Raw genomic sequence first — 27,257 nt, forward strand, 5'->3', positions numbered from 1 at the left:
AGGATTTACTATTGCAATCCTATAAGGAAAAAAAATCGAAATTTGACCTTTGACCCTATATCTCTTCAATCTTTAGTACAAGTGACATGCTGCTATGACGAAACAAAACTTATGTCCTTCATCTAAAGTTACACCAAATTGCACGGCTTTTGTGTATACCACTTGTGCACAGTGAACAAATGAAATTGACACACGAATTAATAAACCCTCTGTATATATATATATATATATATATATATATATATATATATATATATATATATATATATATATATATATATATATATATATATTTCTGTTGACTTTTTTTAAAAAAATATTTTTAGCTTTGCGTTATTGATATAGGAAATTAGGTAGAAACCTCATATAGATATTCCGACACTTTTTCGTTTTGTTCTGTCTTTCTTGTGCGGTGGTAGTGGAGCTATACATATATGTGTGTCAACATATATCTATATGCGAGTGGGATCTGTGTATTCGCGTTTGTATTCAGTCTCTCTCTTTCTCTCTCTCGCCTATATATACAGGACGATTCTGCTAGACAAAGACAAAAGTCGACCATTACTCACATCCGGTTTTATCGTACCATTGAATGAATGTGTTTCTAGGAAACATAAAAAGTCCGGAAAGACGAGTTAAATAGAGATTTCATTCTTTATTTTCTCTCTTTTAAATGTAAACAAAAATAATTACATTTAAAGTGTTTTGTCTTGTTTCTAGAATTCAGAATTGAATATTTATTTAACATTTAATTTCTTTCTAGGTAATCTGCATTTTCACAATTATGAATTAAATTTTTTGGGGGAGATTATTTTTTTTTAAATCATTTTTCCCTCTTTCTTGAAGGTTGATAATTAAAAGTAGTAAATACAATTGGGTAAAAATTATCTTTCATGGTGTACTAACTGAAATGCCCATTCATCGCACGGGAAGAATGTGTTAGTTAAAACACACACTCATTCCTCGGTCTTACAGTTGGGTCGCCATATTTTGAAAATGGGAAAAAAAAATGAAATGAAATTTTTGAGTTTTAGGTCCCACGGTTATGCCGGTTAGGCTAAAGGAGACGGTGATGATGAGTAATGAATGAAATGGTGGAATGAAGAAAGTGGGAGGAAACGGGAGAACCCCGAGAAAACCCACGCACACGGTGTTTGTCCACCACAAATTTCACTTGGCGGGAGCAGGGTTTGAACCGGAGACCCCTAGCACCAGAGGTGAACGCTCTACCACTGAGCCACCGCGGCCCCCTTTTTGAAAATGGGAATACCGGACACCTTACTGAAGTACGTATACTCTTAAGATTGTGATATCAAAGTTGTGAACAAACTTAAAGTGGTTACTTCACATAAAACTGGAAGATTCGGAGTTCGAATGTAATAAATAACTTTAGTTACTTCTGAAGTATTTATTAAACTTACTTATTCTAGTTTTGCTTGAGTCCGTATATGAAATTTTTGTAGTTTGCCATCAATAATACATTGTATTTAGAACAAAAAACCAAATATAATTGGCAATATAATTATGGAATGCACAAAATATACTTCAAAAATAAGTCTTACCAGCTTCGCTGCAACTGGTAATGTCTCATAATGCCTACAGTATAGAGTTTTACTGGATCTGAATGCATTATGGGGCCGCGGTGGCTCAGTGGTAGCTTGTTCATAAATTGATTGATTGATTGTGTTTACGTCTCTTTTCAGCAGCGAGGCTATATGAGACGTGAACCTACTGTTTAACGTGGAATCCGAACCACATGAGCTCCCGCCGGGAATCGAACCCGGGCCTTCCACGCCAAAGGCGCGTACGCTAACCACTTAGACACGGAGGGGCTCCTGGTAGCTTGTTCCCCTCTGATGCATGATGTTCTAGGTTCGATTCCAGCTCGCGCCAAGTGAACTTTTGTGGAGAACAAAACAACGTGTGCGTGGGTTTTCTGGGGTTCTCCCGATTCCACCCACTTTCTTCATTCCACTATTTCATTCATTTTCTCATCGTCACCGTCTCCTTTACCCTAGCCGATACAAACGTGGGACGTAGAACTTAAGAGATTTTTTTTGGATGCATTATTTAATTGGAAGATGTAGCTGAGAATGAAGCAGTGCTAGCTGCGCTCTTGGAAATGTACTTTTGTTGACCTTTAACAGATTTGATAAGTTTAGTACATTTTCCTGCCTTCAACTTCACAAATTACGCGCACGACAGGTCGATATCAAAGCGAATTATACAAGCTCTGCTTTAACATTGTTCATCGACAAGCGATTCCTCTCGTCACTCCAAAATAATCTGAATAGAATAGAGAATAGGACTAGTAGAGAGGAAAAATTACTGAATATTTAACGCCCGGTTTTGAAGTCTCCCGGGCACCGGAGAAGGAGGTCAAAAACTGAAATGTCCTGTAAAAATGCCGGTCATTGTTTTAAGCGCACGAGTAAAAGTCCGGAATTTAATCGCAAATTTCAAGTAGTTAGGACCATTGCATGAGCAAAAGGAAGTGTTCTCCATAATCAGCTAGCTCTGAAGTTTTTCTTAGCAATAAAAAAAATCAGTGGAAATGTCCATTCTGCTTGCTGTATAGAATGCATATGAAATTTGGTTGCTAACGTGATATAGGAAACAGAGACTTACAGTCTCTGTTTCCTATATCACGTTAGCAACCAAATTTCATATGCATTCTATACAACAAGCAGAATGGACATTTCCACTGATTTTTTCATTGCTAAGAAAAACTTCAGAGCTAGCTGATTATGGAAAATGTTCTTTAAAAAAAAGAAAAGGAAAAAGAAAAGAAAGAAAGATAAAAAGAAAAACAAAGAAACGAAATGTGATTGGGTGTAACATTAGAGCAGCAAATTTGTGAATAGAAGAAACTTCACAATGCGTACATTCAAGATAGTTATAGGTTACCGAACACGTTAAAGAGAATTAGAAAAGCCATTTACATGGATACTTTGTGCTGAGTGTATAACTTAGGGAAGTCCTATTTGTTTTTGTTTTTTTAATCGGACTTCAGAGGAATTGAATTTCCCAGATCTGAATATCCAGAAAGGAGATCTGAAATCCAGACCTGAAATAGGGACCCATAAATCTGACTAATTATCTTATCCGGATTTGGACCTGAAATATTCGGATATTATTTGTTTCCGATATCTTTTAACTAGGTCTGTTATATGAGGTTAATTCGGAAAATTTTGGAGAAAGACGTTTAGACCAAGGAAAGTGTAAAAAGACAAATAGCGCCTCTTGAGGAAAGAAAAACTACTAAGGGAAGAAAAAGGTTCATACTGCTTCAGAAAGCTTTATATCATATAATAGTTAGTATGTTTGGTAAGCTTTATTCCCTGTAAGTTGTGGCAATAAATTTTAACTTTTTTTTTTACCGATGTGACTCCCCTCAAGACACGCCACTGTAGAGAATAATATAAAATAGGGTCCTGGAGAGAATGATTCAAACATTCTCACTATATTGACTTGAAATAAGATAAGACCCAGTTTGCGGATTTGTTTCTACGGCACTGAATTTTCTGGTTTCTGAATCTAACTTAAAACGTGCTTATACTTGCAATTATGAGATTACTATATTTTACGGTTCTCCATACGATTCCCTCAGGAAATGTACATGTCAATCTATTTAGTATTAATATCAAAGTTATGACTAATTATAGAAGTTGTTTGGTGTGTATGGAAGCTCAACCGATGGTTTTGTCTTTGCAGGGAAAGCGACAGGGATTGTCACCAACACTCGCATTACACATGGGACCCCAGCTGCTCTCTACGCGCACTCAGCGAGTCGTTACTGGGAGGATGATAGCAAGATTCCTCCGGGACAGCGGAAATCCTGCAAGGACATCGTCAGGCAGCTTGTAGAGGACGATCCTGGTAGAAACATTAACGTAAGTTTCTCTTTACATCACTTACAGATAATTACGGAAAATGTAATTGATATCATAAGTGTTGTCTTAAGGAAAATAGAGGATAAAACTATCTAATGCAAGCCGTGCAATTTTAATGGCGTATGAGGTAGAGTTACATTAATGTGTGTTAGTCAATGTTGCCAATCCATAACATAATAAGTTCGTACACCTGTCGTTTATAGGTAGTATTTCTTTTTGTAGTTGGATTGCAGAAAGGAAATTTGTCTTTGAAAAGGTAATTCTATGGCCTATAGAACCCGGAGGTTCAATGCCTCGTTCACAAAAAACTCTGCATTGACTTCTATCCTTAGCCAACTGGATCCAGTTTCTACTTTGTATTCCTATTTCTGAGTGGTCAATCTTAATATTGTCCTTCATCTATGCCTAGGTCTTCCTAATGGTCGTTTTCCAATCGGACTTCCAGTTAAAACTTTGAAAGCCCTCCGACTTTCTTCCATTCTGGTTACATGACCTGCCAATCTGAGACTCATAGACTTGATGACTCTGACAAGCTTTTGGGGGGCCGCGGTCCCTCAGTGGTAGAGCGTTCATTTCTGGTGCATGGGTCTTTGGTTCGTTCCCAGCTCGAGCTAAGTTACTTTGTGCTGGACAAAAACCGTGTGTGTGGGATTTCTCAGGGTTCTCTCGTTTGTTCCCACTTTCTTCCTTCTACCGTTTCCTTCATTTCTCATCATCACCGTCTCCTTTAGCTTTGCCGACATAAACGTGGGACGTAAAACCTAAAGATTTCATTTAATTTCTAACAATGTTTGGTGAACGGTACTAATTATGCAATTTCTCGTTACGAAGTTTCCGCTATTCCCCATTCCCGTTTTTCTTGGGTCCGAATATTCGTCTCAGGATCTTGTTCTCAAATACTTTCATTCTACGTTCTTCCATGAGAGTAAGCGACTACGTTTCACAACCATACAGGACAACATTTATGATTTTTACGAACAATTACAAAAATGTATCAAATTATGAGCTTCTTCCGTCATGTATCTTGACCTAAAGGAAGCTATCAACCTCATTGGTAAAGCAATTGTACAATTTTGCCACATCGACAACTAAGGATTCTAAAGCAACGACGTATCTACAGCGGCTTGCTGCAGCAGTGCCCAACTTGTTTGTAGACAACTTGTTTTTATTCAACTTTGGAACTTGTCTCAGCATTCGTAAAAATGTCACTATGGTATAATTAAAGTTCGATTCCGACATTTTCAATGAAGAACTATCTCCCAAATAACTCATTGGTGCACCCTGCGTCCTAAAGCCTGCCCATGGGCACCCCTGCCGGCAACTATTCCAAACTTAGGGGTCACAGATGGACTACGGTGCATGCTCTAGTCGAATCTTTCTTCCTTTGCGAAAACCACTTTCTCATTGCCCATGAAATCAGAGACGATGCTATACAAGGATGTTATAAAATAGAGGATATGCCCATACAACAAAATCGTGAAGCCATACGTCACAGTTTCGCCACACCTACTCTGCCCACTCTGCGCCACTAAGATTGCAATGTTCCGGGCCAACAATCATGGCGGAAATGAAAGTAGCTAATCAGACGTGCCGGCTCAGACGATGCTCGGTTGCTTTTTTCGGCTTCATTGAGTTCATATGATGAAGATACGCATGGGCAGATTCTCTATTTTATAACATCCTTGATGTTGTACTTGTTTCAATGTATCGGTGGGAACAGTAAAGTTATATAGAAACTGAAATCGCATAACCCTATAATATGTAAATGCTTGGAATGTGTTTTCCATGTTATCGCCAGCCTATAACTCCAAAAAGAAGCATTTTTGCACTCAGGTTAGTCTATATTTTTTGTCTCATCTTGGTGTCAGGAATCACCTCCCAAACGTTGTCGGTGTTGTTTTTAAACACCCTGTAGAATTCCAGAGTTGTCAGGATCGATATGTAGAATTGAGTAGGACTATTTTTTAAATCAATGTCAGGTTCTCTGCCTGCCTCTTCACCTATCAGTGTGGCTTGCTGAGAGAGCAAGGATACAATGATGACTTCATATAATATTCAGTTGGAAATGTTTGCACTCCTTGGCGTTACATTTTCAGTGTGTAGCAATGTATAAATAGCATATAGGAGCAATTCCAAGAAGTATATGTAGGTTCAGTGCAAAATAAGAACAGTAATTCTTGGTAAGAAACTTAAGAACGCCATTTAATATTGAAAATTCAATCTACTATGTAGGCTACTTAAAATTACAGACCACTGCATTTCCACAAGAAAGCGAATACGACATTCTGTCGTATAATCACTGGAGAGAAAAAACGAATACGTGAATACATGAAGTCAGACAGTAGAAATATGCGTTTCGCTCTCATACATGATAGCAGTAGAAGGGGTATTAAAAAAAAAATATTTTCAAAAAATGATTTTCTCGGAAAGAAAATAGAAGAAAAATAACGGAGTAGAGAAGAAGAAACCTCATTGGCAGATGCCACACAAAATGACATTTTCGAATCTTAACGTTAGTCGAAAAGGACGCTTCGGTGAAGAATTCAAAAATCACTAGTTTTTCTTCATTCATTTTCTTGTACTGTTACTACTATTACTACTAATACTATAACCAGAATTCTTCTTTCGGGGCCCTAGAGAAGTGCTGCCTTCGTTGAAAGATCGATGTTAGACGGATGGAGGACTGGATATGGAAAAAGCGCAGGGCGTGAGAGCAGGCAGGGGTGAGGAACATGGTACAGTAGGAGAAATTTCCTCCCAATGGGAACCGCTCTACAACCCTGTGAGTCCTTTGCCGTTCTATAAGAAAAGGGAAGAGAGGCAGAGATGCACTAGTCGCCTGCTTTTGCTTGCTTGTATGTACCAGCCTTGCCGGTAGCTTTGCTTTCTTTCTCAGTGTTGCCATACCCTGTGTTAATGTTTTCCCTAAAAGCAAGCCTAAATTATCTATCCATTACAATGCTACAATAGCAACTCCAACGTATAACTATGGCTTTCAAATCTTTCATTTACGGTTATGTGTGATTTCACGTTTAACAGAGACAAACATTTTAAGTACGAGTACTTTAAATAAATCAGTTAACTAGATCTTTTTCAGAAAGTTTATGATATAAAATTGTTGTTCAAAGCCTTTGTATTTTAATAAGTCTTCTAAAAAATCAATGCACATGAATTGTACTTCCATCTTCCGAGTTCTTATATGTTGTGGAATATATGTTGTGGAAATTTATATGTTTGTGGACAATCCTTTCGACAATGAGATCACGGAAACTACAGGCTCTAGAAAAACGACGTTTTCATTGATCGATTGGAAATTTTGCGTACATTGTTCAGTTCTAATTGAATATTTTAAAAACATGGCCGTTATTTCTTTATTACATTTTTTAGGGTACGCATGGAAGCGTTGAAATTAAAAAAAAAACTAAAGCAACTTATCCTACTCGGGGCCGCGGTGGCTCAGTGGTAGAGCGTTCACGTCTGGTGCTTGGGGTCCCGGGTTCGATCCCAGCCCCCGCCAAGTGAACTTTGTGGTGGACAAACACCGTGTGCGTGGGTTTTCTCGGGGTTCTCCCGTTTCCTCCCACTTTCTTCATTCCACCATTTCATTCATCACTCATCATCACCGTCTCCTTTAGCCTAACCGGCATAACCGTGGGACGTAAAACTTAAAGATTTCATTTCATTTTTTTCAACTTATCCTACTCGTTATACATTCCAACACTACGTTGTTGTATATAGGGGCTGCATATGTCTCAGGCTTTTATTTCATGGCCAAATAATAATGAAAAAGGAACGATAGCCATTTCTCCAGTTTAAGCAGTAAGATGAATCTTTATTTTTGGAGTGATTTGCCCAATGAACACCATATATAACTGCGATTATAATTAATTGCGTATGTAATTTATTTGCTTATTACATACTGCGTGCAAGAAGAAAGAAAACACTGGTCATGCATGAATTAGAAACTCCAAACGGAAGTAGGGGCCGCGGTGGCTCAGTGGTAGAGCGTTCACCTCTGGTGCTTGGGGTCTCGGGTTCGATCCCAGCCCCCGCCAAGTGAACTTTGTGGTGGACAAACACCGTGTGCGTGGGTTTTCTCGGGGTTCTCCCGTTTCCTCCCACTTTCTTCATTCCACCATTTCATTCATTACTCATCATCACCGTCTCCTTTAGCCTAACCGGCATAAGCGTGGGACGTAAAACTCAAAGATTTATTTCCAAGCGGAAGTAGGCTCAAATCTTGCAAACGGTGCGAAATATTGAGGTCCCCTTTATGATACGCCTTGCCGATTTTTTTTTTTTAAAATCAAGACATTTTTCACTTGTGTTTGTAAAGGGACATGTACAGATTTGAGGAATGAGAAGGATATTTATGCTCATATGCGAATGATGCGCTGTGTAGAGAGCGCAGGTTCAGCTAGTCTATATAATAGAATGCTAGGTTTACATGTTTGTCTCCAAAGAAAAGTTTGTCTCCAATCCTTCCGACAATGAGATCTCGAAAACCACAAGTGCTAGAAATGTGCTGTTTTCGCTGGACGATTCCAAATGTTGTGTAGATTGTTCAGTTCTAATTGAATATTTAAAAATGGCCACTATTTCTTTATTACACTTTTAGGGGTACAATGAAAGTGTTGAAATGTTTTAAAAAGTAAAGCATCATATCCTACGAGTTACACGTTCCAACACAACATAGTTGTATACAGGGGTTGTATATCTCTCAGGCATTTGTTTCATGGCCAAATGATAATGACAAACGAAGGATAAACATTTCTCCAGGCTAAGATGAATCTTTATTGTTTGGAGTGTTTTGCCCAATGATCACTATATACCATTGACATTATAAATAATTGTGTATGTAATGTATTTGCTTATTACGTACTACATTGATCATACGTACTTATGAATTAAAAACTCCAAGCGGAAGTAGGCTCAAATCTTGCAAATGTTGCGAGATATTGAAAAAAATAATTGAAAAGATCCCCCCTTTACGATACCCCTTGCCTTTTTTTTTTTTTTTTTTTTATCATGAGTATTTCAGCTTTGTCTATAAAGGGACATGTACAGATGTTGTGAGGAATGACAATGAGATTCATGCTCATATGTGAATGATATGCTGTGTAGAGAGCTCAGGTTCAGCTAGTTTATAACAAATAATAGATTCTTTTATTCTCTCTTACAAATGCCCTAAATATGAGCATTAGTGCTCTTATTGGATCAAGCAAGAACGTGAAAACACGATAAACCTTATTTCCAGCTGTTAAAGCGTTTGGTTGCTTGGAATTTAACATCTCATTTCAGCACCGACTTTATATGAGACGTGGACCTAAAGTTTAAAGTGAAATTCGTTCAGGTTTCAAGGCTCTTCTGCCAGCTCGAGATCCCGTGGACCAGCAGAGAGGGTTTTATTACGTATGATTGCGGGATCAGTTTCTGCTACTTACACTTAATGATCGGTAATTTCGGTGAAATAATGGTAATTGTTGGTCACATATAATTCAAATACAAAAGCTCTCTGGGTGGTTATATCCTTTGCTAAGTTAAGAAGTTTAATTTAGTGTTGCAATTGAAATTTGAGTACTTTCTTTAAAAAATCACAATGCAATTCTGATACATATTTCTTTTAGAGTGTCCCATAATTATGTATATTATGTATGATTTACTGTAGTATTTGTAATTCTGCACAAAGAAGTTTCGATATGGCAACACTATGTAGTCTGAAAGTGGGGGTAATGGTCACTGGACTTAGAACCGTTAATGTATACCAAACAGGATAGCGGAACGGTTGTCTCTGGAACAGCATGTGCTTTGTGTGAGTTTGTGTTCTGTGGTGCGGCCAGCTCGATTTCCCGACTTGTACCACCTGACTTTTCCTTATGGGGTGTTTTAAATTACAACGTGTATCCACATCACATACACAGTTTAGCCAAATTACGGGAAACTGTCACAGAATAGTTCCACAGGATACTAGTACGGGTCTGCTAATACGGGTACGGGTACGGGTTAAGCTGCTTGTGACAACGTTACTCTTCGTCTCCAGGCATGTGACGATTTAGATGGAGCATTGAATGTCATGGAGAACAGATATTAAAATTCTTATCATCAAAGGTATGAAATTAATGTGTTTATGTTCAAGTTATGTTGCTAGTTTCTTTATTACAGTTTTCGAAACATCATACACACAATTATGGATCACCCTGTACAGTATACTGCACTTCGTTTATTTTTATGAATATATTCTGTCCTCATGTTTAATTTCTAACACGATGAAAATCTGAAAGCAAAGCCGTTCTGGTGACTACGCGCGGACAAGTGCTCGGGAAACAGCTAGGCTACCAATCAGATTGCTTGTGAATGCTGTGCTACTCGAGTTTTTGTCCCTTTATATCAACAGTTCTGTTCTAAATCTATTAAAGGTAACCAAACATACATACGACCAAAAAAAAACTGTTACTTGTAAAGGAATCATATTAAACATATACTATCTATATACCATATTAGCCGTAAATCATTATTTCAGAATTTCTGGAACTAATTAAAACGTAATTTATTCACTAAATATTCACTAATAACATTCAAGATAAAATATATTTAAACTGATGTATTTTCCGAAGATTTTTCTGCATTTATTATTTTATTTTGCATAAAATTAGTTCTTTATAATCGAAAATACATCCACTGTTAACAGGGGCGTATGCAGGGGGTGGGTACCGGGGTTCCGGAACCCCCAGAAATCCCGACCTTTTTATAAATGTAGTCTACTTTTAGGGGAATTTTAGAAATTTTCATAGCCTCAAGTAGTATTTGGACCCCCCCCCCCCCCCCGAAACGCTTTAGATCCCTTTCGAAATAAATTCCTGCGTACGTCCCTGACTATTAATGGCTTCTTTAATTATTACACCAGAACTGTCTAGAAAAAAACATGTTTTTACGTGTCTGACCACGAAACTTAACAAGTTAAATGTTCATATCTGGTCAAAGAAAATTATATCATATGATACAGACTGTTGTTCATATCAACATATAAATATTTATGAATGTTGTCATAATAAACACTATACCGGTATTGACTTCAAAACAAATATTGAAAAACAAAAATCTCAAAACAATATAACTAATTAAACATTTGATTAAGAAAAGTATGACAAATAAAATAATCAGCAAGGTATACAAATCAAGAATAAGATTTATTTAGATTTTATTTAGAGACTTGATTTACTCTAAAAAAAATATCAATATGTTAGGGGAAACAAAGGGATTCTGGTTAAGACTCGATTCCAAGAATGGAAGGGAACACATAGGAAGTTTGTACAAAGCTAACAATCTTCATCTCGTAAAAAAATTAAATCTATGAAAACTAAATTCGTAGCCTCCACGTTCGTTCTCATTTTATGAAGAACAATTCGAAAGCTCACAGAACATATGCTACAGAAAACAAACGTTATTCAAACACTATATAATCTGATGGAATAACTAACAAAATATACACACAAGAAAAACCTCAATAACAAGCTTTATGTAACTAAATCCCAAACAGATGCTTCTTTTCATGTTGACCGCGGGTGCCTCCACAAGATGATGGAACAGAAAAGATAAACAACTCGCAACTAGTTCTTCTCCTAACCCCATGACATAATTATTAATTCTCACCTATGTCCTAGATTCAAGACATCCTAATACAACACACAAACCTTGACACACTAGACAAAATAGTCTTGTGGATTGCCATTCATGGGGAAAAACTGACGTTAAAAAAATGATCCTTAAAACCACTGAAGAAAAAATGAAGAAACTTGAAACAAGATTCTACATAGCGTCGCAGAAAGTATTCCATTCTAAACTCAACACTACTACACCAAATTCGTGCGTCAGTGTTCGAGAACCCAATGCGACAACTCCAAATTCGTGCGCCAGTGTTCAGGAACTCAATACAACAACCCCAAATTCGTGCGCCAGTGTTCGGAACTCAATGCAACAAACCTAAATTCGTGCGCCAGTGCTCGGGAACTCGACACAACAACCCCAAATTCGTGCATCAGTGTTTAGGGTGTGGCTGTCCGATCCACTATAGCGATGAGTGAAAGAAGTATGTCTTCCCGGTCAGTGTATAATGTGGCGATTAGGACAGTGCTTAAAGCGAGCCGGTTATGCATCCGAAAGTTAGAAAATCGGCCGGTATGGCATACCGGTAAAAGTAACTGATTTAAATTGAAATTTGCGTGTAGAAAAAAAAAAACTGATTTTACACATGAGTCAACAAATATTTTTGTATTATCAAAGATTTCGTTGCTGCTGCTTCGAAAGTAAATAACAAGTCCCTATTATCCTATTGAATGGCAGAATTTGTGCTCTTGATTTTTTCAACAGTTGTGCGAGCAATTCCAACCTCTCCTCAAAAAAAAATCTAACTACCGTACCGTACACCTAAAGTGCTTAACCTGGATCGACCCCTGGCATTGACAGGACTTTTTTTCAATCCAAATTATTCTTTTAACATTTTCTGGACTCCTGTGTTTACATTTATAAGAAAATCTTACACGAGACCAGACCAGAAGATGCTTTTGAAACTGGAAATGAGATTGGAATAAACCTAGATACTAAAGACGAGAGGAGAGTGCCTACAAAGTCTTCAAAACGAGACGAAAAAGAATATGGGCATATATATGTTTTCTTGTTTTAATCCACTTAAAGGCCGCGTTGTTTCACTGTTATAAATCCCAAGTTTCAGTAAGCCGATATGATCAAACAAATCCTAGGAAAGCAAAATCATTTTACGAATATTTATTTGTTGTGCTGATGATAGTGTCGTGTAAAACATTTACAAATTAGTGCCCTCTCTCTTTTTCTTTCTATAGATTTTTCACGTCAAAAATGGTGCAAAAATGTCAGTAATAGAGATGCTCTTTAGGTTCTGTTAAAAGTATTGCTCTAAGTGGTCATATTTGTTCCATACCGCCACCTCATCTGATGTTACTTTAAGCACTAGATTAGGATCCTGTACGTTGTTGTGTATTGCTTTTAAGATTAAGATCAGAAATTAGATTTTCTGGTCTTTTCAGTTTCTATGACCATGTTAGCCCGCCAAATATGAAAGATGACGCCACTCGGAAAGCGCACTGTCCAACAAAAGAGAAGGAAGACAGGATTGGGGAAGGAAGGATGCGGTCTGGGACCTATACGTTGGGTACCATCCCGGCATTTGCTTGGTGTGAATGAGGAAAATTTAGGAAAACCTCATTCAGGATAGCTAGCCTGAAAAGCTTTTATACTTTTTCGACCGAGTGTCCACGCTGGGAATCAAACCCGGGACAGCTCTTGTTTTTTCTGGTTCATCGATTCCATATTCGGAACATTGTGGCCGCATTCCGCTCAATACGTGAACCAGAATACATGTGTGTATTTTTTATTTTCCGTTGGAACACCGCCGTAAGAAGGATGCAACATATTTAGAGTCCCCATCACGGCGAAGTTAAAATACCGCTAATTTTACAGTAATTATGCGATATCTTCAAGCAGATTAAAGATAATCGAAATGTTGAACAAGAGCGCGCTAGACAATATTATTTTTCATGAGATACCGTTATCACGACTCACTTATCTAGTTTCGACTTTCAGCCATTTAGAAAATCGGCATTTATTTTGGCGTTTTATAAATGGCTGCACACGGAAAGCTACTAGGTGACTCATGATAACGGTACTTCATGCAAAATAATAGTGTCTAGCGCGCTCTTGTTCTACATTTTGATTATCTTTTATCTATTTGAAGATATCACATAATTACCGTAAAATTAGCGGTATTATAATTTCACAGTGATTAGGCCTCCTAATTACGTGAGCTACAAATCAGGATAGATCATGAAGCAAGATCAATCTTCATACTATAGACTGTTACCCACCAAATATCTAGTCTCCAAGAGACCTGGTTCTTCAGAACTTCCATAGTTTAGTTATTACAAATAGGTATTACAACCCTTGTAACGATTCGATCTTAAGAAGCACGTTTCACCATATTCTTCATATTTCGTTGGTCTCTGAAGACGTTCGAAGACTTGTATAGATAGATAATATACAGGCTGATTCAAAACAAGCCCGACAATATTTGAGAGGTGATTTCTAACACTAAGATAAGACAAAAAGTATAGACCAAGCTGTGTGCAGAAATCCGTCATTTCGGAGATAGATGAGACCGGGGCTTGTGACAAAAATAAGTTTTTATTTTTTCTAGGATTTCATTTTTATTAAATGTCAGAAAATTTTGTCTTAAAATAAAGTTTGGACATTAGACCACTTCCATAATTTTTTCTGCATCTGTATTTTCCATTCTAAGAACAGTACAATAGATAAAACAAACACAAATGTTTTGTCATAACATGCCCCTTGCTGGGGCAGGTTGTGACTTTGATCGGGTAAGTTTTGACAGAAAGAAATGTGCCCGATTTTGCCATTGTAATTTTAATATAAATTGTGCTAAACATAACGCAAAAGTAATGTTTCCTAAGAAAAATATTTTGCATACATAAAGAAACTATTTTCAATTTCTCATGTGAATACTCTTTCTAAATTATCGTTATCGTACACAGTTAAATGCGCCAACAATACTTTCTTCCTAATACTCAGTTTTATAATAGAATTACAATTTCTTTCAGAAATGACTTATGATGCAAACCTAGACCACATAGACCCCCTATCATCGTCCGAGTTGCAATTGTGGCATACATAAATAGGATTACCTTCTGTGCACGCTTCGTGTGACCACTGATTACAGTCAACACATTGAGCCAACGATTCTCTGGGTTTGGAATTAGAAAATGGTTCTAGACACTCAATACAAAAGCAATCATCTTCACTATCATCGTCACTATCATTTTTAAGTTTTGAAATTTTCATCTTCTTTTTTAATAGAGCTGTTCAGAATATTACGGCTAATACCCTTCTTCAGAGACTTTTTATGTCTTGCTCCTGCATCTGCTTCTAATACTTCTTTAACTGGAGTATCAGTGAGAACAGCTGACATTCGCTTCTTCCTTCCTGTTTAGTTTCCCTGAGTATAGCTTTTGGTAACGGACGAAGGGCGCTGGGACTAACATGATGAGGGTTACTGACATTTCTGGACGTTTCGTCTTAAGACATTACTTGCATAGACGACAGTTGTGGTTTTTCTTTACCTGTAGAAGGTCTATTGACAACATTCGATAAGGTTTCAGATTCTTTACGGTTTGTTGCTGGATAAGGCTGGTTTGTTTCCTCACAAGTAAATCTGGGAGTTGTGAATTCACTTCTTGTGTAATGTTAGTTGGTCCTTGTTCTCCATTATGACCTGAAAAGTTCGTTGAGGATGAGGATGTTGAACTTGAGTGATGTGTTAGCGAAGTACGTCCTAGTGCTAACTTTATAATGTGGTCATCATCTTCAATGTAACGATCAGTTACCTGCGGTTCCAAAAATTCATCATCTGTAAAAATGTTTCTATTAAAGGGATTATACCAGTTATTCTGAATGCATTAGGAATATTAGATGAATTTACACTAAGAGGAAATGTCGTTTTCACAATAGTCGGAATGCCATAGATACTAAATGCACACCCACGATTGTTTTCCATCCATGCATCCATTCCATTTGCAACTAACTTTTTAAATGAAGAATATACTCCTCTGTCCAGGGGTTGCAGCTTATGGGACGTGTCAGGTGGGAATGACAGAAGAATAACACAATTTTTCTTGGCATAATTGATTACCTGCACTGAGATATGAGATTCATGGTTATCAAACAGAAAAAGGACACGATGTTGAAGAGAACTGCCTGTATGTTTGACAAAATGCTCCATGAATTGCACAAACATGTCTCCTGTCATCCAACCTGATGGATTATTTCCTGCAATACTTCCAGTAGGACCTTTACCATGAAATCTAAGTCGGTCGAATCTCTTCTCCATGCAAATTAAGCTTAGTCCTAGGTTCTAATTACCTGCAACAAACTGCTTCTTGTAGAATCTGTACAGTGACTGTCTATTAACTTCATATTATGCTGCACTTGTCTTGAAGATCCCTGGTTTTCGTGGTATGCTCGTGCTGCATCTATGTGCACTTCAATTGGTATCTGACTTTTCTCTTTCTCTTATATGTTCGTATCATCTGCAACGAGAAAGATTGAAGCAAGCATTAAAATGCAAATTCAAATTGCTGCAAATTACATGCAAAAGGATGTTATTGTTAATGATAATGTGGTGTTCTGTCCAAAGGCCAGTCTTTGATTCAAAGTATCTAGGCATGGTGAACTCATGGCGGTTTGCCTTTCTTTTCCATGGGATAGTGATGCCGTCCTAAGGAGGGATCTACAACTAAGCTGGGATCCGAACCACTTGTGTCTCCACTGGGAATCGAACTCGGGATCCCTTGAGTACACTCATCCACAAGAGATATATGCAAAAGAAACCAGTTTAAATCTGCAAACATTGATGCATATACAATCAGCAGTGTGCTAATGATTTTATGCGTCAGAAATCGGAAATTTCTTCCCAATACTAATAACGTATCCATTTCCTAACAAAACATTAATAATAGCTCTTATGTAAAACTAATAATAAAATTAATTAGACAATAAACTTCCATTGTCTGGTTTTCTGCGGGGTCAGTTGTGATATTTGTCACAATTTACCCCTAGCAGTTTGTCACAACTAACCCCAATGGGTATTTTTTGCTTTTATTGACAATTCAGTATTTCAGTTTTACTTTACTAAGAAACAAAACCTTTTAAATGCGTATTATAGTTGCTTTAGTTTTTAGAAAATACCATTAATATTTCCAACTATTTTATATTGAAGAAAACAGAAATCAAACTTACCTTCAAAAATAGATCAAGACTTCCACAAAACCAACTTTCTTCTTTGCTCTGGCTCGGCGCGACTCACACTAATGGGAAACAATAGACTGTGAATTCGAGACTGTGGGCGTCAATCAGCGTCGCCAGATCGTGTATATTGTTTGCACTTTTAATAAAAACATAACTGTCACAACCTGCCCCTGTCACAACAAGCCCCGGTCTCCTCTATATTGGGGGGCGCGGTGGCTCAGTGGTAGAGCGTTCACCTCCGATGCTTGGGGCCCCTGGTTCGATCCCAGCTCGCGCAGTGTAGACTTTGTGGTGGACAAACACCGTGCTCGTGGGTTTTCCCGGGGCTGTCCCGTTTCCTCCCACTTTCTTCATTCCACCATTTCACTCATCTCTCATCATTATCTTTACCCTAACCGGCATAATCGTGGGACGTAAAACTTAAAGATTTCATTTCATTTTTCTATCGGAGATATAGGCTGCCGAAAATATGAAAAAATGAAATTTAAAGGTCCAGCTTCAATACTATAGGACCTACCGTATTCAGATCAAGACTTAGGAACTAGGTTTATGTGCCCTATCCAAATATCCATGTTTCAGCATCTTGCGGTGGGCTACTTCCCAACAGTTTTAATACAGGTAATTAGTGAGTCCTTCAAATTATATGCCCGTAGCCAAACTGCCTCTATAAAATATGTTGCGTGAGTACCTTAGGATTCTGAAACATGTCTTTTTGGATAGCTCACATATTAGTTCCTAAGTGAAGTCTTGACCGGACTACGGCAGGTCCCATAGTTTTAGAGATACGGACCTTTAAGCTTCATTTTTTCATGTTTTCGGCATCGTATAACTCCGAAAGGAAGCATTTGTGCAACCAGATTGATCTATACATTTTTGTTTTATCTTGGTGTTAGGAGTCACTTTCCAAAACGTTCGGTGTTATTTTGGAACACCCCTGTATAACATTTTGTTTTCATATTTCTTTTCCTACATAAAACTTAGCTAAAACAACTTAACAATGAAGTTGAAAGATCGGCCAAAAGGAATCCTTTCCCCCATCGCAATTTATTTTCGTTGAAATCAGTTGAAACTAGTTTCCCGTAAATTTAGTATAATTATCCTACAGATGGTTTCACTGTTCTTGATAACAAGCCTCAGAAACATAAGACAAATAGACACAATGCTTGTTTGATACAAAAAAAGGAAACTTCCTTTTTCATTTGTTTTCTATTTCTCTTCTTGTTTTCTTTTATTTCCAAATCCGGAAAACGTAAAGAAACCAAAAGACAAAAGGAAATAGAAAATAAATCCTAAAGAATAAGAAAAGAAGGAAACAAGGACAGAAAGGAAACAGTGCATCTAACGAATACAAGGAAGGAAAAGAGGTTGCCGAAAGTTCTTCAATTTTTTGAAACCTGTCAATTGTTGTTCTCTTGTTTATAAAGACCGAATAATCCGATTACTTGTTTTTCCTTTTTCAGTTTTGCTTTTCCAAGTTCTCAGATTTCTGCCTGTCTCTTTTATGCTTCGTGTCTTCGGAGAAATTATTATTTACCTCCGTTTCGTCTTATATAAAAAGATATGCTTCGTTAGCGTTCGCCGTAGTGTACACTGAACATCCACAACTTTTGAACAAACTATTGACAACGAATAGGGAAACTCAATATCACGTTTTACCAGCAAAGCAGGAAATGCAGACATGTTAGAAATCTAGAAAAATGGAAAATAGAAAAATGAAAATTATTTGCCTTAATAAAATTACTTGCCTGCTATTTAGGCATGTTTCACTAGGTTATGGTTACCGTATCTATTTTATGATAGTTAATAATTTGGTTTGGGTACAAAACCTCGCGGCCAGAACCTCGCCAACCAAAACCTTGCCTGGCCAAAACCTCGCCTCCCAAAACCTCGCGGCCCAAAATCTCGCCAGGCCGAAACCTCGCCTGGTCAAAACCTCGCCGTCCAAAACCTCGCGGGACAAAATCTCGCCTGGCCAAAACCCCGCCTGACCAAAACCTCGCCGCCAAAACATCGCGGGCCTAAATCTCGACTGGCCAAAATCCCGCCTGACCAAAACCTCGCCGCCCAAAACGTCGCGGGCCAAAATCTCGCCTGGCCAAAACCTCGCAGGCCAAAACCTCGCCTTGGCAAAACCTCGTCTTCCAAAACCTCGCGCCCCAAAATATCACCATACCCAAAATATCGAGTCCCCAGTTATTGAAAACAACTAAAAAGAAGCGCAATATTGCGTCAATATGTAAAACTATTTATTTAAATGAAAATTACTGTATATTTGAACTTTTTTAAATCCTGGAAGAGGGGGATTAATTCGCCCTTAGTTGGAGGCTAAATTCATCGTTTATTCCTGACTGATTTTAATCAAGGCTGGAGAATTGTGCCAACCTTCAAATAATATATACTTAAAATTTTAACAAAAATCTAATAATATTTATGAAAGTATGAAATAATATATGAGTCTTTACGACGTCCCTTGATTATGTCCTAGAGGTTAAAGGAGACGTAGATGACCAGGATGAAGGAAATGATCGAATAAAGAAAGTGGGAAGAAACGGGAATAACCCGAGAAAGCCCACGCACACGATGTTTTTGTATCTTCTTCTTCTTCTTCTTCTTCTTCTTCTTATTATTATTATTATTATTATTATTATTATTATTATTATTATTATTATTATTATTATTATTATTATTATTATTATTATTATTATTATTATTATTATTATTATTATTTGTAATGTGGAATTGCATATTAAGAAACTCATTGGGTAAATTTTAAAGAAAAGTTTCATTCGCGGTGAGGTTTTGGCCACGCGATGTTTTGGGTGGCGAGGTTTTGGCCCGGCGAGGTTTTGGGCGGCGAGGTTTTGTCCCGCGAGGTTTTGGCCACGTGAGATTTTGGACGGCGAGGTTTTACCCACGCGAGGTTTTGGCAGGCGAGATTTTGGGTGGCGATGTTTCGGCCGCGAGATTTTGTCCGTATCCCAATAATTTTATCACTATTTATGACAAATTTTGTTCTGTATGGAAATCAATGTGGAAATCACATATGGCAGATCTTTACTACTTGAAGATGTCGTAGAGAAATAGGGACGAAAGTGGAGCATATTCTTAAAGAACAAGCATCGTTTCTCGCCTGGGGCCGGGGTGGCTCAGTGGTAAAGCGTTCACCTCTGGTGTATAGTGTCTCTGGTTCGATCCCAGCTCGCGCCAAGTGAACTTTATTGTGAACAAACATTGTGTGCGTCGGTTTTCTCGCGGTTCTTCAGTTTCCTCCCACTTTTTTCAGTCCATCATTTCATTCATTCCTCATTATCAGCGTCAGCGGCATACCGTGAGACGTAAAACTCAAAGATTTCATTTTCATCACTTCTCGTCGTCTTTTACCATTTTCGCTCTCTTACTCTCGATAGACAGACGGACGGACATAGCCGCTGTATAAGATTTTCCATATTAATACACAGTACAATTTGGGAGTTTAAAATCCTTACTAACTGTAGTTCTCTGTACTTATCCATATCTTAGAACAGAGACATGTTTCAGATGTTCTTTTGCCATTACAGTTGTTCTTTGAACTGCAAGTTTATGGTACTCTGAACATTCTTCATTTCCTTATGTGTCGTGTGCAGTTGTGGTATAAAGGAAAACTTTGATTAGTTTGCACTGGACTACCCTGGATTTGAGAGGATCATGGATCCTCAACCTGGGAGTCGGAACCATGGGGAGATTGCGAGAGGGATACATGGGGGTTGCAAAGATGAAAAAGATAAGTGTTATTAGGATCTAGTAAGGGAGTAATATTTTTTTTTAGAAATTATTTTGACGTTTCTTTTAGTTTGATTACATAATTATTCCATACCTACTGTCAAATATAGCAAAAATATTAAAAGTAATTCTAGTTTGAAAATCTTGACATTGTTCTCAAAAAGGGCTGAGATTACTTTCGAGACAGTGACGAGAGAGTTATAAAGTGTAATAATCAATTCAGAATAGTTGTGCTGTGTTTGTTGATAAATTAGCAATGGAGAAATAAGTTCGTCGACAACTGGAAAAATGGATTATTTTTTGTTTGACAACTTCTGTTATTCTATGTAGACTTGTATATATGTGTGTGTTAGCAGCTACGCAAATCTGTCTTCAACATTGGGGAGAACGGGCAAGACCGTTCCCATATACAGGATGGTAGGTAACTCCACCGACAAACTTTGGGAGGTGATTCCTTATATGAAATGAAAGAAAAAAGTTCTGATAAACATAGGTCGAAAAACGTCTCCTTTCAGAGTTATGAACCGCCGAAAATTCGAAAAATCATGTTTCGAAACGCCCTGCCTTAGAAACTATAGGACCTATCCCAAGAGGTTTAAGGAATTACACAGAAACTAGTATGCGATCTATCTAAATATCCATGTTTTACCATCCTCCGTTATCGGCGAAATGAACGCGCCACTCAACTTCCTTTTTACAGTTCGTTTCGCCGATAACGGACCACGGTAGAACATGGATATTTAGATAGAGCGCATACTAGTTCCTTTGTAATTCCTTAAACCGCTTGGTATCGGTCCTGTAGTTTCTAAGGCAGAGCGTTTCGAATCGTGAATTTTCGAATTTTCGGTGGCTCATAACTCTGAAAGGAGACGTTTTTTGTCCCATGTTTATTAGAACTTTTTTCTTTCATTTCATATAAGGAATCATCTCCCAAAGTTTGTCGGTGGAGTTACCTACCACCCTGTATATATATTAAAGCGATGTTCAAAATATCTATTGAAAAACAATGCTGTATAGGATCAGAGGAGCAGAGTTGTCTTCAACATTGGGAGGTGAGCAGATATGAGGCTCATTCTGGGAGAGGGGAGATGAGACTCATATTACGGTAGATTGATCTGATTTCGAGGTGAACCTGTTGTATATTATATATATCAGGCGATGTAGATGAAATGGCAGGCGAACACAAATGAAGGGTAAGGGGAAAAAACAAGGATTGTTCTTGTGTGTGCTTTAACGGATACTTTGTCATATCTGTTGGTGACTCTTGGTACTATTTGACTGTATATGTATGCATGCGTAGATGTAAATATATCCACGCATAAAAAATGCAAAAGATTTTACTATCTCTATTCTTTTTTACGCGGTTTTCAATATTAAAACGCCGTTTTCTCGAAAATACAGTTTTGTGACATTCCTTCTTTTTTTCTCTTACCCTAATCATTTCAAATCGGATTATTGGGAGGGACAGTCCCCTCAATTCCAAGATTGAGGGGGACATGTTCCCCTCATTCCCCCCGGGATTTGAGCCAGTGTGTGCAAGGGTTACACACACATATACAACTGTAAGCGATAACCAGCAATAGCCAAAAAAGATTATTACAAACCAGATATAACTTATATGGTCACTGGCAATAGGATGTAATAAAAGAGGGGCATGGTATAAAATAAGTTGAGAAAGCTTGTAGTATACCACTCTGACGAAGATATGGATATTTCATTGAACTTAGCCTCATTAATATGATGATAATATACTCATCCTTAATCAAACATAGCCTATGTGAAAGTATCCGAAGAAAAAAAACCTAAAGAAACTAAAATGACATTTAAATTTTGTATAAATATTATCCTTGCATTCTAGACTGTAAATAAGAAGTTTCAGGAATTACATATCCTTAACAGGAGATAAGAGATTTAAATAATTTTATGGTTTCTTTGCGTTATTCACTTGCATTCAATGTCGAAGTAGAAAAGGAATGGAATGCATAAAGGGAAGAAGATGAAATTTATTGTCAGCATGAGAAAGTATATTATAAAGTGTACATTTCGATAGTTTGGTACACCTTTACAACTTTCAAGTCGGTTGAAAAATCACTATGGATCAAACAATTCAAATGAAAATACATTTTATTATACTATTTTGAGGAGATTATCGTAAAGGAGGTAAGTCAACTTAGCTTGGGATTTCGTGGCAAAAGCACAATAGTAATAAAAGGCGTGTTTATTGTAGAAATCCACTTTCTTTTGGGTCATTTTGGATATACGAGGTGTGTTCGAAAATAGCGAATCTTATTTTTTCCCGCGTAAACCAATGAACCGCAGGATACTTTCTTCAGTGTAGATGTAGAGGGTACACTCACGCGCAGTCGTGAGATTTTCCCGCCTGTAGAAACCATCAGTCGCTTGGCAGTCGGCCAACGAATGAAGAGGGGGAACTGAGCGATTGTCGGATTTCAGTTTTTGTAAAATGACAGAAAAAAAAAACTTGAGCAGAGATATTGCATCAAATTTTGACAACAACTTGGCGATGCCCAAGTAGAAACCATTCAATCGAATCGGTACATTCAATTTTGAACGAGAATTTGGGCATGAGGAGTGTGTCCGTGAAATTTGATTCAGGCTTTCATCACCAAATACAATATTCCTGTGTGTCGTAAAGCTCCCCTACTCACCTGACATGGCTCCGTGTGACTTTTGGTTATGTCCCAAGCTGAAAATGCTACTAAAAGGGACCCGATTTGAGTCAAGAGAAGACATCATGCTGAATGCGTCGGTACGGTTGCTCACCATTCCAAATACTGCGTTCCAGAAGTGTCTCCAACAATGGCGGAAGCGCTAGGGAGACTATTTTGCACGAGACTAGTATTTCGGATTTCCAAATCAATAAATGTATTTTTGCCAACCAATGGTTCGGTATTTCTTGAATACACCTCGTATTTCATATTTATTATTTCCACCTGAAGCATGAAGGTCCTATCAGAGCTTAAAAGATTTGTCTCCAGATGGTGTTGAAAACACTTATAACGTAAAGAAAAAGAAATGTGTTAACATGGACCAAGGTGGATCAGTTTACTTCTGTTACATGGGGGTCTCTACTTAGATATGACCCTGTTCCAAGTAAAGTTTGTGGTGGACAAACACCATGTGTGGGTATTTCTCGGGGCCGTTTCCTTCCCACTTCAATCATTTCATCACTATCATTCGTCTTATCATAATCGTCTCCCTTAGCTTCGCTACATAATCGTGGGACGTTAAACTCAAAGAAATGTGTTAACTTTTCCATATACTTTAGCATATTGTATAGACTTCATCCACGGGCATCGATCCTGGGGGGTCGAGGGGACCCGAGACCGCCAAAGCTCATGTAAGGTCCCCCTAGTGTATTTATGAATATACAATATTTGGCATAATTTGAATGCAATTTGTCTTAACATCCTCATATATATATACCTTCTGCGACTGAGTAAGCCCTCCCAAATTTACAGAGAAATCGGCGCCCTTGACTTCAGCTATACTTCGCACAACTTTCACCATTTGACTTGATACTCTTACCCCCAAAATTTGATACGATCAAAACAAAATACAGTTGGACATCGATAACTCGAACCTCAATAACTCGTATTCCTTGATAATTCGATTTTTTTACATTCCTTTGAACTCTGCATAACACTCAATGTTAAAATAACCTCTGTAAGTCGAATGTTTAGAAATTACAATCTCGAAAAGTCGAATTTTTAAGGGTTTCATACTCGTCTTCAAAAAACTCGGTAACTCGAATTTTCGTATCTGCGAACCTCGATAAGTCGAAGTTTACCTCTGTAAGTCGAATTTCTTTTGATGTGACTTCTATAACTCGAAACCTCTATGTTTTTACGTAATTGTCATTGTTGCTAGTCCTGTCATTGTTGCTAATGTGTACAGTACTTGTGTTGAATTCATATCTAGTATTCTATTTTCACTAGTCATCTTCGAGTTATAGGGGTGAATGAACAAAGCTTCTAGTTGTAGAGGTTATAGTAATTCTTCATGAGAAAAACGCGGAACTTCAGTATCTCGAGTTTTTGTTGTGATCATGTTGATAACTCGAACCTTGATTACTGAAAAATATCGATTAAGTTGAATTTTTATCTGTTCCCTTCTGCTTCGAGTTATCATCTCTCACTATATTAAAATACAAAATTAACTCTTGAAACTTAGCCTTATACTTCATGTGTTGTTCTTAAAATATTTTAAAAAAAGACAAACATATATATTGCCATCTATTGGTCAAATATAAAGTTTTATGTTTTGCTACTCCCATAAATGATCCGGGATTTTCATTTGAAGTTATCACAAGAAGTAAGCAGAAGAAACGTGGATTGGGAGATACATGACCTAAACTTCTTCTTCTCCTCCCTCCTGTGCTACCACGAGAGAAACCTCTCGAGAAGATTTATGTCTTAATTAAACCATTAGCTAGGAAATAGATGGCTGTAGCGAGTACCTTTACGCTTATATATAAGATGTGTGTGCGTGAAATTTTGGGAGGTTTGGTTTTACTGTTTGAGTCTGAATAACAAGATAGCAACTTCAAAGCATGGTCTGCACTTTTTTTGTTGTTGGAATTACTTTTCCCTCACTTTCCAAGCTCCCTAAATACACACCTCCAAAACCAACACCACAAACAAAATGTCTTACTTTCCATTCTACGTTAAACCTGGTCCAGCCTTAATCCTTATACCAATAGAACGAAAGCCGCCTACCACAATAGACTTTCACCTTACGGAGAAGAACGCTCATGGACTCTGTAAGCAGGGTTTCCAGCCTGCATATCATTATGAAGATAGATAATACTGTAGTGACTTTTTTTAATTTTGTAATACGTTATTTAGGTGGAACATACATAGGTTTTTAACGATGATAATACAATCAATTTTATATCTATAGGAAATTACAATATCACAAATAGTATAAAGGTAATCAAGAAAGTTATGTCGCTTTTTCATCCACCACCATCGAACATCGATATGTCACGTAAGACGTACCTAGAAGATCAAATATAGTCCCCATCAGCATTGACGACCTTCTTTCAACGTTCTGGAAGGTCATGGATTCCATCACGGTAGAACTTAGTGGACCGTGAAGGGAAGAAGGTATCAAGTGTAATTTGCACCTCTACCAGGAAGAACTGGCGTCCTCTAAGATGATTGTCCAATCAATGGAACAGGTGATAATCGGTCGTAGAATGTCCGAGAAATATGGCGGATGCAATAGTGTATCCTATCCACGGCGTAGAATGGTGTCCTGGGTTATCCCAGCCATGTGGGGCTTAGCCTTGTCCTATAACAGGAGTAGTCCTTTGCGATTCAGAAGTGCTGGCTCCAGAGTTTTGAGTTTTACTTGAACACGGCTCGACTGCTGACACGAGCAGTTCACGAAACACACAGGAGGACATTCTTCTGGTGCAGTGCTGGTTTCGGCTGTTTTAGAACCGGTTCATGAAATGCTAACCAATGATGACGGCGCCGTAGAGCTTCGTAAGGATCCACTTTTCATCACATGTCAACACCCTGTCCAGAAATGTTTCTTTCCTCAGAAGAGACAGCAAAGAAACACAGGTATCTGTTTGCGTTGCCTTCTGGCCCGGAGTCAAATCATGTGAGACCCATCAACCCAACTTGTAGTGCTTCGCAAGTTGATGGAGGTGCTGCCGAATGGTTCCTCTATTCACACTGTATTGTAGTTTCAGTTCCTCAGATTGTTGGCCACTGTTCGTCTCAATTGCTGCCTGAAGATCTTCATTTCTTACATGTGTTGGCCTTCCGGCACGTAGTGCGTCTTCAAGTGTTTCGTCACCGCCTTGAACTTGTTAAGCCACCGCTGCACTGTCCGCGTAGTCACGACACCCTCACAAAAAGCCTGGCTTATCTTCCGCTCCCTGCAGTGGCGTTTGACCCCAGTTTGAACTCTTACAGCGTACACGCTGTTATGATGCTCTGCGGAGGTCCCATGTTCAATCTTTCCTTACGCAAGTTCACGGTGTAACTGAACTGCCACAAGCAGGTAATATATTTCCCACATCAACAACTGACCTTCGTCGTATCTCCATTCGCATTCAACTCACGATGTGAGAGCCAATTGAACACAGACCTCCACAAAGAGCGACAGAACTTTCTTGGTTACGTTTATACTACTACGATAAAGTAAAATATTACTATTGAATTTGATTAGTTTTAACGATTCTTCTCAGAACCTACGCTATAGGAGACCGGGCTGCTGTTTAAAATGGAATCCAAACCATTATTTGAGACTTTATCAGAAACAAGTATCCTCACTAAGAATTCAACTTGGGACCACGCACACATAATAATAATAATAATAATAATAATAATAATAATAATAATAATAATAATAATAATAATAATACCATCATATAGCCTAATTTATTTATCTATCTATCTATCTATCTATCTATCTATGTATATATATATATATATATATATATATATATATATATATATATATATATATATATATATATATATATATATATATATATATGTATAAATTTCAGCACCAAAGTTATCTGCGACGTGCACCTATAGTAACCTACGATTACGAAATGAAAATGCTTACTTTTGCTATAAAGCATGTGGTTCTGGATGATTTCTCTGCCAATAGAGTTTTCAATGTTAATCTAACATCAAGAGAAAATATTAAATATAAAAGGTATTAAATTCTAACTTTTCGATTTTATTTTATTTTATTTTATTTTTGAGT

At 37.7% G+C, this 27,257-nt stretch overlaps 1 protein-coding gene across 1 annotated transcript in view; it reads left to right on the forward strand.

Annotated features, from left to right (window-relative positions):
• LOC145672143 (alkaline phosphatase, tissue-nonspecific isozyme-like) overlaps window positions 1-27,257 on the forward strand; it is a 689,601-nt gene that overhangs the window by 580,381 nt on the left and 81,963 nt on the right. Inside the window, exon 4 of the mRNA XM_081741467.1 lies at window positions 3,715-3,893. Coding sequence (XP_081597593.1) covers window positions 3,715-3,893 — 179 coding nt within the window. The remainder of the gene's footprint in view (window positions 1-3,714; window positions 3,894-27,257) is intronic.

Source organism: Thermobia domestica, chromosome 15, assembly GCF_964235325.1.
Source record: "Thermobia domestica chromosome 15, izTheDome1.hap1.1, whole genome shotgun sequence".
Taxonomy (NCBI): Eukaryota; Metazoa; Arthropoda; class Insecta; order Zygentoma; family Lepismatidae; genus Thermobia; species Thermobia domestica.